Below are 14,398 nucleotides of genomic sequence, written 5' to 3' on the forward strand. Positions count from 1 at the left end.
GCCTCCCTTCGGTATATGGAAGTTTGTTGTTTTATATATATGCCCGATAGGGAACTGTGAGCTTCGATACTTACCGTATTTTTCGCTCTATAGGACACACTTTCCCCCTCCAAAAATTAAGGGGAAATGTGTTTGCGTTCTATGGAGCGAATGCAGGCTCCTTGGCTTCAGCGATAGCAACGCAAAGCCTCCGAAGCGCAGAGGGAGCGCTCCCTCCGCGTTCCGGAGGCTTCGCGTTGCTTTCGCTAAAGCCTGGAGAGCGAGAGGGGTCGGTGCGCACAGACCCCTCTCGCTCTCCAGGCTTCATGGATAGCCGCCTGAAGCCTGCGGAGCACAGCGCGAGTTCCCGCTGTGCTCTGCAGGCTTCAGGTTCCTTTCGCTGAAGCCAGAAGAGCAAGACTCTCCTGGCTTCAGCAGAGAGGGAGAGCTGCGCAGCGCCCCTTCAGCCAAGCGGGAGGAGAAATGGAAGGGGCTCTGTTTCTCCTGCCGCTTCGCTGAAGGGGCGCTGAGCAGAGAGCGGGAGAATTTTTTTCCCCTGTTCTCCCCCTCCTATGGTCCGGTGCATCCTATAGAGCGAAAAATACGGTAATAGAATTTGGTGGCAGCCGAGTCTGTAAGAGGAGGAGAAGGTTCTGTCGCAGAGGCCGGCACCCTGGGGCCTCCTCTAAGGCAAATGGAGAACTCCTTTCTTCAAAGAGCCGCCATTGACTGAGCGCCTCTGCTCTTCCGCTGCCCTCCTGCCCCCCCTTTTCACGTCTTCTCCTTCCACCCCACTTTCTGCAAGCTCTCTTCCCCCCACTTTCCCTTCCCTTTCCCCCTTGTTGCATCCTTCAAATGCAGACCTCTCTGTCTGAACATTGTGTAACAGGGCTGAAAATGATTTTGCAGGTTCTGGGCTGAATAAATTATGCAGATCATATGAATTTTGCATGGCCGTCCTTAATTTGCATAGCATGCCCTTCTGTCGCTAGGCGGGGAAAGGAACAAAGAGCCCTTCTCCCCCTGGAGTGCTGCCTTACTTCCTGCCAGACATTGACTCCTAAGCCTGTCCTTACAGATCTCAAGGCTTTTTCAAAAACTGAAACGGCTGACCATTGTCAGTGCTTTTGATTAGGGGTAGTTTTTATTTCATTTCATTGAACAACCTGTTTTATTACATACATTTAAACCCATTGACACACACAATTTCTTTTTTAATTTCCTAAATTACATTTCAAAATACTCATTTCAACAACCATAAATCAATGACTTCCCTTCTTCTCTTTCGGTGGTTCATTTTGCATGCTATACATCCCCGAATATTTTACATGAACTAAATCATTCAGTAATCCGTTTTTACATCCCTCAAAACTTATTTACACTATTGAATTTATCTTAACACAACCAGCGTTTTTAAATGAACACAATTTTCACCCAGATATTCAGTGAACATTTTCCAGTCTTCTTTAAACACGCATTCTTCTTGTTCTTTTATATTCTATATGTTAAGTCTGCAAGCTCCTTGTATTCCATCAATTTAAGTTGCCATTCTTCTTTGGCTGGGGCCTCACTCATTTTCCAAGACACCGGCTGTGGTAGTGGCATACATAAATAGTCTTTTTTGACACCTGGGAATTTCCCTCTGAATTATCCCCAACAAAAAGGACTCGGGGGGGGGGGGGTTTGAGGCAGGAATATACTTTAAAAAAAATATTCAATTCATTATATATCATTTCCCTGATTTGGGGTAGTTTTGAGGGGGGTTAGGGTTTGAGGGGTTGCTGAGGAAGAAGCTGGCGTCTGTTTAACCCTGTCCTGCTCCTCTTGTCTTCCATGGTCCACAGAGACAGGCCTGATTCACCCGGACATCCAAAGATACAACACACCGGGCTTCACAGGTTGCCTCTCAGGAGTGAAATTCAACAGCATTGTGCCTCTGAAAACCATCTTCCGGGCCAGTGGCAAAAATCCCATCCGCCCCTACAGCATCAAAGGGCGGCTGGTGGAGTCCAGCTGTGCCTCTATGCCCAACTCTTACATCCAAACGCCACCGGAACTTGACCCCTGGTACATAGACCCAGGTAAGGTAGCATTTATGGGGAAGGAAGGGGGCAAGACTGTGTTTACTTGGGGGCGAGGAAACCTCTTAATAAATTTAATAATAATAAAAAATGTTATTTACACCCCGCCCTCCCTGGCCAGAGCCGGGCTCAGGGTGGCTAACATCAATAAACAGTAAAAACATAATGGGGCGGGGGGGGGGGGGGGAGAGGAAACAACTAATTTAAAATACAGGTTAAAATGCAGCCTCATCTTAAAAGTAGCCCATAGAGCAAAACCATAAGGGGAGGGAAACATAAGGGTCAGACTGAGTCCAAACCAAAGGCCAGGCGGAACAGCTCTGTCTTGCAAGCCCTGCGGAAAGATGTCAAGTCTCACAGGGCCCTAGTCTCTTGTGACAGAGTGTTCCACCAAGTCGGGGCCAGTACTGAAAAGGCCCTGGCCCTAGCTGAGCCCAATCTAAACACCTTGGACCTGTTGTCATTTCTGGACCTTAAGGTCCTCCGCGGGGCATACCAGGAGAGGGGGTCCCGTAGGTACGTGGGTCCTAGGCTGCATAGGGCTTTAAAGGTCAAAACCAGCACCTTAAACCTGACCCTGTACTCCACCGGGAGCCAGTGCAGTTGGTAAAACACTGGATGAATGTGATTCTGCGGCAAGGACCCCGTACGGAGCCTCGCTGCAGCATTCTGTACCCGCTGGAGCACCCCTAGCCTTCCTTCATGTGCCCCAGGTGATGTTTGGGCCAGAACCCTTGGACTAATCTACACTGGTGAGTTAAAACATTATACAGTCGTACCTTGGTTCCCGAACAGCTTAGCTGACGAACAAATCGGCTCCCGAACGCTGCAAACCCAGAAGTAAGTGTTCCGCTTTGCGAACGTTTTTCGGATGCCAAACGTCCGACGTGGCTTCTGTTGAGGGCAGGAAGCTCCTGCAGCCAATCGGAAGCCGCACCTTGGTTTTTGAACTGTTTCAGCAGTCAAACGGACTCCTGGAACGGACTAAGTTCGAGAACCAAGGTACCACTGTAAATGCGTTATCAACATGTGACACCAGAGGGCGCTGTCGTCAATGTAAAATTGCATTGAGAGCTATATGTTGTTTTATTTTGAGCGTTTTTGCAATCACAATTTAAATCACTAGTCAATAAGACTTGATTTAAATCTTTTTTTTTTAACAGAAAGACTCATTATTGCTGGTATCATCTTAATATTTACAACTAGAGGAAGGTTTCATTTTTGGAATAATAAATTTTCAGAGTAGTTTTTACAGTTATATCAAATATTACTGATTTGGTTATACTATTAGAAATACATAGACAGATAATTAAGAAATTATTGTGAGGTTTAATGTTAACTGCTTATATTTGGACAACTTTTTTGCTGTACTTTATTGGAAGGAGATAAATAATCATTTCCTTAATAACAATTTATTTAACTAAAACAATAACATATAGCATATGTATCCATGTTTGTTAACTGATGTGGTTAAACATTTTTTTAAAAAAAACTTACGAGTTTTAGCACACATGAAAAACTTAAAACAAATCCTTATTTCCTGATGAATAGCCTTTGGACTATAATGTAACTTAAATAGAAAACTATCTTTAGAAAGAATTTTCCTCCAAAAGCATTTTATTTTAAAAATCTGATTTAAAAACAACAACAACCTGATTTAAATAAAAAATCCAATTTATTTTTTAAATCCATTTTTTTAAAAAAAATCATTGATTTTTATTCATCCTTGTCCTCTGTGTCCTTCTAGTTGACTTCCTGTACATCCACGACGACGGCTGGATCGCGATCATCATTGGAGGTGAGTGGGAGACCAAGAGGGTTGCTAGGAACTTTGGCCCAATTGCTGCACCATGGGAGCTTGGCCCATGGGAGCTTTGAGCTCAGATTTAGATCCTGACTGTGGCCTACCGTGCTACAGCCACACCTAAGAACGGAGGAAGCCACAGGGTGCAACGTCCAACCACAGGTCCACCTAAGGGCTCAGCATTGCCCGCGTCAGTTAGCAGTAGCCCCCCAGGGTTTCAGATGCGGAGGGGGGGCAATCCCAGCCTTAACCTTTAAAGCCCTAAATGGCCTCAGTCCAGTATACTTGGAGGAGCATCTCCACCCCCATCTTTCTGCCCGGACATTGAGGTCCAGCGCTGAGGGCCTTCTAGCGGTTCCCTCCCTGCGAGAAGCCAAGCTACAGGGAACCAGGCAGAGGGCCTTCTCGGTAGTGGCATCCGCCCTGTGGAACACCCTCCCACCAGATGTCAAAGAGAACAACAACTACCAGACTCTTAGAAGACATCTGAAGGCAGCCCTGTTTAGGGATGCTTTTAATGTTTGATGCATTAGGTAAAGGTAAAGGGACCCCTGACCATTAGGTCCAGTCGTGACTGACTCTGGGGTTGCAGCGCTCATCTCGCTTTATTGGCCGAGGGCGTACAGCTGGTCATGTGGCCAGCAGGACTAAGCCGCTTCTGGCAAACCAGAGCAGCGCACAGAAGCGCTGTTTACCTTCCCGCAGTAGCGGTACCTATTTATCTACTTGCACTTTGACGTGCTTTCGAACTGCTAGGTTGGCAGGAGCAGGGACCGAACAACAGGAGCTCACCCCGTCACGGGGATTCGAACCGCCGACCTTCTGATCGGCAAGTCCTAGGCTCTGTGGTTTAACCCACAGCACCAGCCGCGTCCCCATTTGATGCATTACTGTATTTTAATATTGTGTTGGAAGCCGCCCAGAGTGGCCTGGGAAACAATAATATTTATTATTATTTTGATGATGATGATGATGATGATGTGAACTCAGCCATTCCCAACACTGTCCCAGCACTATTATTATTATTATTAGTAGTAGTAGTACTACTTATTAATTATTATGATTTATGAATTATTATGAATTATGAATTATTATCAATTATTGTTGTTGTTGTTGTTGTTATAACTGGAGAAACTGGGAGTTGAACCTGGCACCTGCAGGCATCCCAGATGGTCTACCAAGAAGCTATGGCCCTGCCCATGTGTAGCCTTGCTTCTGGGTTATTTTCGTCCTCCCCCTTCACTCTCGCCTTTCTCCCTCAGTGATTTTCTTCCTGCTCCTTCTGCTGGCGGCCGCTCTCCTCTTGATGTACCTACACCATCACCGCTACAAGGGCTCGTACCACACCAACGAGCCCAAGGCCATCCAGGACTACAACAGTAGTAGCAGCAGCGGTGGCGGCGGCGGCGGTGGCAGCAGCAGTGGCGGCGGCGGCAGCGGAGCCCCTCCCGTCCCGCCGGCGAAGCCTGCCGCCTCGCGGAAGGATCAAAACTTGCCGCAGATCTTGGAGGAGTCCAAAACCGAATAGCCGACCGGAGCCAGGAGCGCCGACTCCTCCCTCTGCTGGTGCTGGCTGCAGCCTTTTGGCAAGACCAAACCCGAACTGCCAACTGTGCCACTTTCTGGGAAGCCGACCTTCTCCCCCCAACAGCCCCACTGCGAGACGACGGCCCTCCTGGTGCCTCTGCCTTGTTTCACCTGCACATCCTGTGGAGTGTTGCTGCATCTTCCGGTTGGATCCAATAACCGATGGGCAGGTGTCAATCAAAGGTCCCCAGCCCGAGTTTTTCTTTTCTTTAATAGCCTGATTCTCCCCAGTCCCGTTTCTCATCTCTTGATCAGGTTGGTGCCTAAGAAGATGCCCAAATGATACCTGAGGGTGGTTGTTCCCCGACCCCCAGAGCTATTAAGTCTCTCTGCACTCCTGTTTCTGGACCGCACAAAGTCTCCTTTGGAGTAAAATTGGGGTGGCAGAGGTATGGCAAGCAGCCCGTGCCTGGACTTCCTCCAAGACAAACTCCACAGATCCTTGCCGTTTGAAGAGAGACACTGGACGGTCAATATTGCACTTTCTTCTTTTTATTTTGTTTTTACGGAACAAGGGAAAATGCAACGCAATATCCATTCTGGCCTTTTCACGCGTGACTCACTAGCACATAGTCTTCCTGCTTAATTGCTTAGCATTTAATTAAAAAACAAAAAAAGCCATTAGTCGAGCCATGCAATATAGCATATTTTAGATCTCGGCACGTTATATTGTGCCCTGAGAGAAATCCAATGTGCAATGTAGGTACCTGCCTGCCAGTATATATATATATATATAAATATATATAAATATAAATATATTTCTGTGTGCAGCTGCAGCGCATGGAAGGATCACTCGCACTTTGCTACCACTTTGCTGCTTTCGTAAATCAGGGTTTTGAGAATTTTAAGATTCTTTCTACCTTCCCTTCTTCCCTTTTAGTTGTGGGTTATTAGACAGACTAGTTTTTTTATTCTATCGGTTTGTATAAAAAACACAAAAGCAGAAGTCTGATGTTCTGTTTTTTCCAGTGAAGTGATGTCGTCTCTGTGGTCTGTAGTTTGCTACTTCGGGGAAGGAGGTTTTGCTCTTGGGTAACTCTTCCGACCCTCTTCCTCCCCTTACCTTTTGAAAAGCTAAGTTCACTCGTGAAATGTTAAGAAGATAAAACTGTGTAGCAGATGCAAAATGGATTTATTTTATCCAAAAGCCCGGGGCTATTCCTGAGCGGTTTATTTTTTCTAAGGAGCTGTTTGTCTGGACAAAACGTGAAGGTTACCTAAATAAATAAATGTAAAGAAAGTTAAGTCAGGGCGATGACGACGTGAGCCTGTGTCATTTTGTGGGGAGGTGATGGTGTGAAGGCTGTTGTTCACAAGTATCTAAATTATAAATTGAGATTTAACAGGTAGCCCTCCAGCAGTTCTCAACCTGTGGGTCCCCAGATGTTGTTGGACTACAAATCCCATCATCCCTGAGCACTGGCCTTGCTAGCTAGGGGTGATGGGAGTTGTAGTTCAACAACATCTGGGGGCCCACAGGTTGAGAAAGGCTGCAGGCCTAGTCCAAGCAACCACCAGCATTGTAACTACAGTGGTACCTTGGGTTAAGTACTTAATTCATTCCGAAGGTCTGTTCTTAACTTGAAACTGTTCTTAACCTGAAGCACCACTTTAGCTAAAGGGGCCTCCTGCTGCCGCCGCACCGCCAGAGCACAAGTTCTGTTCTCATCTGGAGTCTGTAACCTGAAGCGTATGTAACCTGAAGTGTATGTAACCCGAGGTACTGTACAGCCATGCGGTGCAATCAATGAGGGTGTGTTAAAGGTAAAGGTAAAGGGATCCCTGACCATTAGGTCCAGTCATGACCGACTCTGGGGTTGCGGTGCTCATCTCGCTTTATTGGCCGAGGGAGCCGGCATGCAACTTCCGGGTCATGTGGCCAGCATGACTAAGCCGCTTCATGACTTCTGGCCGTTTACCTTCCCACTGGAGCAGTACCTATTTATCTACTTGCACTTTGATGTGCTTTCAAACTGCTAGGTTGGCAGGAGCAGGGACCGAGCAATGGGAGCTCACCCCGTCGCGAGGATTCGAACCGCCGACCTTCTGATCGGCAAGTCCTAGGCTCTGTGGCTTAACCCACAGCGCCACCCGCGTCCCGAGGGTGTGTTAGGATGGTTCAAAATCTCCACTGCTGCAAAGTTCCTGCTCTAGACTCACGTTCCTTTTGCACATAGAGAATCGACGTGCTGGGGTGAGAACGGCAGCAGCAAAACCGGCTAGAGCTGCCCTAGCTATGCAAGGCAATCAGATCTCACAACACATAAAACCTGAATAGGCATCGTTTGTTGCAAAGGCCAGCTACTATGTGTGGCTCCTATGGTGAATAACAGGGTGAAGAGACCTTGGCTCCTACAGATAACACTAGAATGATGGGCACTCCTTGCCCTGAACTCTGCATTAAGGCAACAGCTTTCTTAAGCCGACCAGAATGTCACAATAGCATGCAAGCTCTCAGTTTCCCCAGAACTCTTCATCAAGTTAGATAGTTAAAAAAAACCCCAGCAACCCATAAGCAGGGGAGGGTGTCTATATTTCAGTTTCTCTCCCTCCCCCCCGTCTTCAAAGTCTGTTCTTCCCTTTTCTGCTGCTACTTGTACTTTTTTTATTTAAAAACGGTCCTCATGAAAATTCATCAGGTGTTGAAGAGAGGATGGAATCACCCGTCATTGTATATAGCCGCCCAGAGTGGCTGGGGAAACTCAGCCAGATATGCAGGGTATAAATAATAAATTGTTTATTATTATTATTATTATTATTATTATTATTATTATTAAATGCGTTTCCTCTTCCTAGGCAGCCTGGATGCATCCTGAATTGTGCAAAAATGTCTGCTACTTCTCCTCAACGGTCAAAACTCCCATTGTTCTAGGCGCGTTTTGCGACAGGGAATTTTGTTAACGCGAGTAGTTTCTGAGCTCTGGGCGCAGTACTGAGCCTAAGATTTCAGATTAAAACTGCAGAGTGGAAGGAAAGGAGGACCTTTTTCTGCCTCTCCACCTCCAGCTACTCTCTGAAGACTGGAAGAGAGACCCTCTTAAGAATATTAGGGGTGTGGGCAGCGGAAGGACTAGACCAGGGGTCGGCAACCTGCGGCTCCGGAGCCGCATGCGGCTCTTTAACGCCTTTGCCGCGGCTCCGGGGTGGAGGCGAGGGGAGGAGGCGCATTTTCCTTTGTTCCCGCCCCAAGCCTCGCGCGCCCGACGGGAGCTCCTGCCGGGCGCGCAAGGCTTGCAGACACTCGCCCGAAGCACGGGGAGCCCTCCGGAGGGCTCCCTGTGCTTCGGGCGGCAGGCTGTCGCCCCAAGCCTCGCGCGCCCTACGGGAGCTCCTGCCAGGCGCGCAAGGCTTGCAGACACTCGCCCGAAGCACGGGGAGCCCTCCGGAGGGCTCCCTGTGCTTCGGGCGGCAGGCTGCCGCCCCAAGCCTCGCGCGCCCGACGGGAGCTCCTGCCAGGCGCGCAAGGCTTGCAGACACTCGCCCGAAGCACGGGGAGCCCTCCGGAGGGCTCCGCGTGCTTCGGGCGGCAGGCTGCCGCCCCAAGCCTCGCGCACCCGACGGGAGCTCCTGCCGGGCGCGCAAGGCTTGCAGACACTCGCCCGAAGCACGGGGAGCCCTCCGGAGGGCTCCCTGTGCTTCGGGCAACAGGCTGCCGCCCCAAGCCTCGCGCGCCCGACGGGAGCTCCTGCCGGGCGCGCAAGGCTTGCAGACACTCGCCCGAAGCACGGGGAGCCCTCCGGAGGGCTCCCTGTGCTTCGGGCGGCAGGCTGTCGCCCCAAGCCTCGCGCGCCCGACGGGAGCTCCTGCCAGGCGCGCAAGGCTTGCAGACACTCGCCCGAAGCACGGGGAGCCCTCCGGAGGGCTCCGCGTGCTTCGGGCGGCAGGCTGCCGCCCCAAGCCTCGCGCACCCGACGGGAGCTCCTGCCGGGCGCGCAAGGCTTGCAGACACTCGCCCGAAGCACGGGGAGCCCTCCGGAGGGCTCCCTGTGCTTCGGGCAACAGGCTGCCGCCCCAAGCCTCGCGCGCCCGACGGGAGCTCCTGCCGGGCGCGCAAGGCTTGCAGACACTCGCCCGAAGCACGGGGAGCCCTCCGGAGGGCTCCGCGTGCTTCGGGCGGCAGGCTGCCGCCCCAAGCCTCGCGCGCCCGACGGGAGCTCCTGCCGGGCGCGCAAGGCTTGCAGACACTCGCCCGAAGCACGGGGAGCCCTCCGGAGGGCTCCCTGTGCTTCGGGCGGCAGGCTGCCGCCCCAAGCCTCGCGCGCCCGACGGGAGCTCCTGCCGGGCGCGCAAGGCTTGCAGACACTCGCCCGAAGCACGGGGAGCCCTCCGGAGGGCTCCCTGTGCTTCGGGCGGCAGGCTGCCGCCCCAAGCCTCGCGCGCCCGACAGGAGCTCCTGCCAGGTGCGCAAGGCTTGCAGACACTCGCCCGAAGCACGGGGAGCCCTCCGGAGGGCTCCGCGTGCTTCGGGCGGCAGGCTGCCGCCCCAAGCCTCGCGCGCCCGACGGGAGCTCCTGCCGGGCGCGCAAGGCTTGCAGACACTCGCCCGAAGCACGGGGAGCCCTCCGGAGGGCTCCCTGTGCTTCGGGCAACAGGCTGCCGCCCCAAGCCTTGCGCGCCCGACGGGAGCTCCTGCCGGGCGCGCAAGGCTTGCAGACACTCGCCTGAAGCACGGGGAGCCCTCCGGAGGGCTCCCTGTGCTTCGGGCAACAGGCTGCCGCCCCAAGCCTCGCGCGCCTGGCGGAGCTCCCGCCAGGCGCGCAAGGCTTGCGGACACTCGCTGGAGCTGCAGGCTGCTGCCCGCAAGCCTTGTGAGCCTGTGGGAACTCCCGCCGGGCTTGCAAGGCTTGCGGATAGCTTCCTGAAGCCTGGAGAGCGAGAGGGGTCGGTGCGCACCGATGCCTCTCGCTCTCCAGGCTTCAGCGAAAGCCTGCATTCGCACCATAGGACGCACACAGATTTCCCCTTCATTTTTGGAGGGGAAAAGTGCGTCCTATGGAGCGAAAAATACGGTATATAGCATGTCTTTGTTGCTGGCTGATTTGCTGCTATTGCTTTGCAATTTGCAGCTACTGTTTTGAAGGGGAGTGAAGAACACACACTCAAAAAAAGGTAACTTGTTAATATAACGTTTATTTCTATGAGGAGGAGTAATTCTGAGGGGTCAAACAAAAAATAATTAAAAAGTGTCAAAAAAGTTATTTTTATAATGACGAGGATAACATTGGGCTAAGAAACAATGTATGCAGTGTTATATTTGTTTTAAATGTCGCAATGGTTTTGCGGCTCCCAGTTGTTGTTTTTTCTTCGGAAACGGGTCCAAGTGGCTCTTTTTGTCTTAAAGGTTGCAGACCCCTGGACTAGACCATGTGAAAAATGAACATAATATTTTAGCTGCAGTTCGTTCATTCTCAGCTTTGTATTCTTGTTATAAAGAAAAAGCGCACCTAGACATTCCGTTGTTGTGTCCATAACCTAGGTTGAAGGTACCATTTAGCTCCTAGCTTTCATATCTGTTTCTAATGGTGCTACTCTGCCATGCCATCTCAAAACTCTTACCAAATGACGACACCTTCCACTTTTCTCTTTCCCTCCTGCTTTCTCTCATTGAATTTTTTCTTACCATCTAGCGTTGTTGTTGTTGTTTAGTCGTTTCCGACTCTTCGTGACCCCATGGACCAGAGCATGCCAGGCACTCCTGTCTTCCACTGCCTCCCGCAGTTTGGTCAAACTCATGCTGGTAGCTTCAAGAACACTGGCCAACCATCTCGTCCTCTGTCATCCCCTTCTTCTTGTGCCCTCCATCTTCCCCAACATCAGGGTCTTTTCCAGGGAGTCTTCTCTTCTCATGAGGTGGCCAAAGTATTGGAGCCTCAGCTTCAGGATCTGTCCTTCCAGTGACCACTCAGGACTGATTTCCTTCAGAATGTATAGGTTTGGTCTTCTTGTAGTCCATGGGACTCTCAAGAGTCTCCTCCAGCACCATAATTCAAAAGCATCAATTCTTCGGCGATCAGCCTTCTTTATGGTCCAGCTCTCACTTCCATACATCACCACTGGGAAAACCATGGCTTTAACTATACGGACCTTTGTCGGCAAGGTGATGTCTCTGCTTTTTAAGATGATGTCTAGGTTTGTCATTGCTTTTCATTGCCACCTAGCCTAGGGATATCAAAAGCTTGCACACCAGTTCATGACATTTCAGTCAGCTTAATAAAGACTGTCTTAATATGGGTCGCCCCCCCTCTTATGGACCTTTATTTGTAGGCTGACTGAGATGAAACATTCCTTTGGGTACCTCTGACTTCGTAAGGCAAGCATTTTCAGAGACACAAACCACACGCGCAATACAAAACAAAGTAGAAAGCACATCATCAACCCCCCCACTTTTTTGTCCGTTCCCCTCTGCTGTGAGACCCTATATACTAGTATTTCCCATACTCCAGCTGTTTTTGGACTACAACTCCCATCATCCCTAGCTAGCAAGATGATCGGGGTGCTGGGAAGCATAGTCTAAAAAACTGCTGAGACCCAAGTTTGGGGAACGCTGCCCTATGCAAATGTCACGGGGATGATTCTCAGGGTCCCTTCAATTCTATGCATGTGTATCTCAAGCTGTTGATGCATTACTCAGTTACAGGGCTGTCTTCTCGAAACATGCATGTACTGTCCTGTCCCTCGGTCTCCTGAGGGTGTGGGAAGTGCCAGGGGGAGGGGGTTAGACCAGATCTCTCTATTTGGGCCCCAAACACTCCTGCTCTTTGCCCTCCTCAAGTGTTTTTGTCTGTCCTTGGCCTGTGCTAATACTGCCTGCTTGCTCGGATGGGTGGAGAGGACACCATGCTGCACAGAGAGGTAAGTATCCCAAAAACGACTGCTCTATCAACTTTTGCCCGCAGGCTGAACAAAGGCCCCGACCCCCTGGGTCAGACAAACGCTCACTCCAGCTTACTGTCCCCAGGCAAGCTGGAAAAGACACAGACTTAACTCAGCAGTCACTACAACTTTATTAAGACAAAACTCTTACAAGCCATAATATATAAAGTGCACATAAGTTGCCAGCAGCAAAGCACAGAGACGCAAGCAGCCAGAGGACTTGGAGGAAGAGGCCAAGACAAGAGTGGCTTTGAGAGAAATTGCTCTGCCCCCCCCCCCAATTTCTCCAACACAAGAGCAGTTCCATTAAACTTCCTTTTGGTGTGTGTTGTGTTGTGTTGTGTTGTGGGGGGTGGAAGTAAGCATACAAGTCCACAATGCTGCATGCTAAACCTGCTCTCGTTACCACGCTATAAATGTTCTGGGAGGGGACTGGAGGCCTCTGCCCCGGCCAACCTCTGCGCTGTGCCTCAAAAGTGTCAAGCGATACAGGCTTGCATTATAAGAGGGAACAGAATGCACTATGGATGCGAGGTCCAAACACCCAAACAGCTGCACAAACAATGCCTTTTTATGGATTAAGGTACTTTTGCAACGGAGATAAGCAGATGAAGCGCCTATTACTATAGGCCCAGTCAAAGTATTAAAACTTGCATCACCTTAAAACCAGTGGCAGGTTCAGCACTGGATAGCTCCTTTCTGAAAGGCAGCAGCTCAGTTTGGCACTTCAAGCCATTGGTCAGATCAGAGAGTTGCAGACCTTCCCACTGCAGTCTGCCCCAGGAACCATATTCTCCTTAATCTAAAGTTGGGTGCAGAGGTAGCTGAGGAGGAAAAGTGCATTTGCATCTGTTTTATTTAGCTACAACCCCATAGCTAATCTCACACTCCAATTCCACCTTCCCTGCTACCAAAAATCACTTGCTGCTAGGCAGATAGCAATCCGAACATTAGCCTCCTTCATGGCTTTAGGCAGCATTTAATGTAGCGTTTCCCAAACTTGGGTCTTCAGCTGCTTTTGGACTTACGGTTCCCATCATCTCTGACCGCTGGTCCTAATAGCTAGGGATGATGGGAGTTGTAGTCCAAAAACAGCTGGAGACCCAAGCTTGGAAAACCCTGATTTAATGCATTGAAGAGTGGAAGTTCTTTTATTAACTTCGGCACCCAGAACGCACACAAGTAACCTCAGAAGCAGGCTGCTGCTCTAGAAAGCTCCCATCACAATTGGACTAGTCAGTTTATTTCGCATTTTTACAGATAAGGGCTCCTGTGGAGGGCCCTGTATGAGCAACAGCCAGGGAGAGGAGGAGGACTGCAAGCTGGCAGCTACTGGGCCTCCTTTTCTCACAACAGAATCAATATCCGTGTTGGGAAGCAGAGTAAAATGCTTTGAGTGACTATGTGTGTGATTGATGTTCTCGTTTCCCCACCACCACGAGTACCGTATTTTTTGCTCTATAAGACTCACTTTTTCCCTCCCAAAAAGTAAGGGGAAATGTGTGTGCGTCTTATGGAGTGAATACAGGCTGCGCAGCTATCCCTGCTGCTTTCACTGCGCAGAGATCCCTCTTGCTGTTCTGGCTTCTGAGATTCAGAATATTATTTTTTCTTGTTTTCCTCCTCCAAAAACTAGGTGCGTCTTATGGTCTGGTGAGACTTATAGAGCGAAAAATACGGTGTTCAGCTGCTGTGGAAAGATGAGCAACAGGAAAAGCGGCGCAATCACTGCTGCTTAGTTCTTTTTGTGATTAATTTCCGAGAAAGATTTGGGAAGTCTAGGCTGTCCAGCAATCGCAGCCGAACTGCCTGGAAAGCCCTAATCCCAGATGACAGAGGGAAGGTTATAGCTATACGGGAGAAAACGCACTCTACGCATGTTTAGACACTATCCATGGGACAGGCAGGGGGAGGGATTTGGCCAATGAACCCTTTCAAAGAGTGTTTTACTTGGGATAAATGCGGGAGCATCTACACTTAGGCAGCTATCTTGATCTGAAATGGCTGAAAATCCTTCAGACTAGGCCAAAATGTTGCTCTCTGCCGGTAGTAAGAAACCGCTCCCTGATGATGC

The 14,398-nt window shown here is 50.1% G+C and overlaps 1 protein-coding gene and 1 long non-coding RNA gene across 2 annotated transcripts in view; one reads left to right on the top strand and one right to left on the bottom strand.

Annotated features, from left to right (window-relative positions):
- The window catches only part of CNTNAP1 (contactin associated protein 1), a 42,419-nt gene extending 35,723 nt beyond the window's left edge, over nt 1–6,696 (top strand). Inside the window, exons 22-24 of the mRNA XM_083709049.1 lie at nt 1,824–2,060; nt 3,808–3,858; nt 5,127–6,696. Of these exons, the coding sequence (XP_083565175.1) occupies nt 1,824–2,060; nt 3,808–3,858; nt 5,127–5,392 (554 nt within the window). The 3' untranslated portion in view covers nt 5,393–6,696. The remainder of the gene's footprint in view (nt 1–1,823; nt 2,061–3,807; nt 3,859–5,126) is intronic.
- A 7,208-nt stretch (nt 6,697–13,904) lies between these two features.
- Nucleotides 13,905–14,398, bottom strand: part of LOC310830278 — a 73,469-nt gene continuing 72,975 nt past the window's right edge. Inside the window, exon 3 of the long non-coding RNA XR_014557525.1 lies at nt 13,905–14,011. This is a non-coding gene — a long non-coding RNA (uncharacterized lncRNA). The remainder of the gene's footprint in view (nt 14,012–14,398) is intronic.

The sequence above is a fragment of the Podarcis gaigeae genome (genome assembly GCF_964106915.1).
Source record: "Podarcis gaigeae genome assembly, chromosome: 13".
Taxonomy (NCBI): Eukaryota; Metazoa; Chordata; class Lepidosauria; order Squamata; family Lacertidae; genus Podarcis; species Podarcis gaigeae.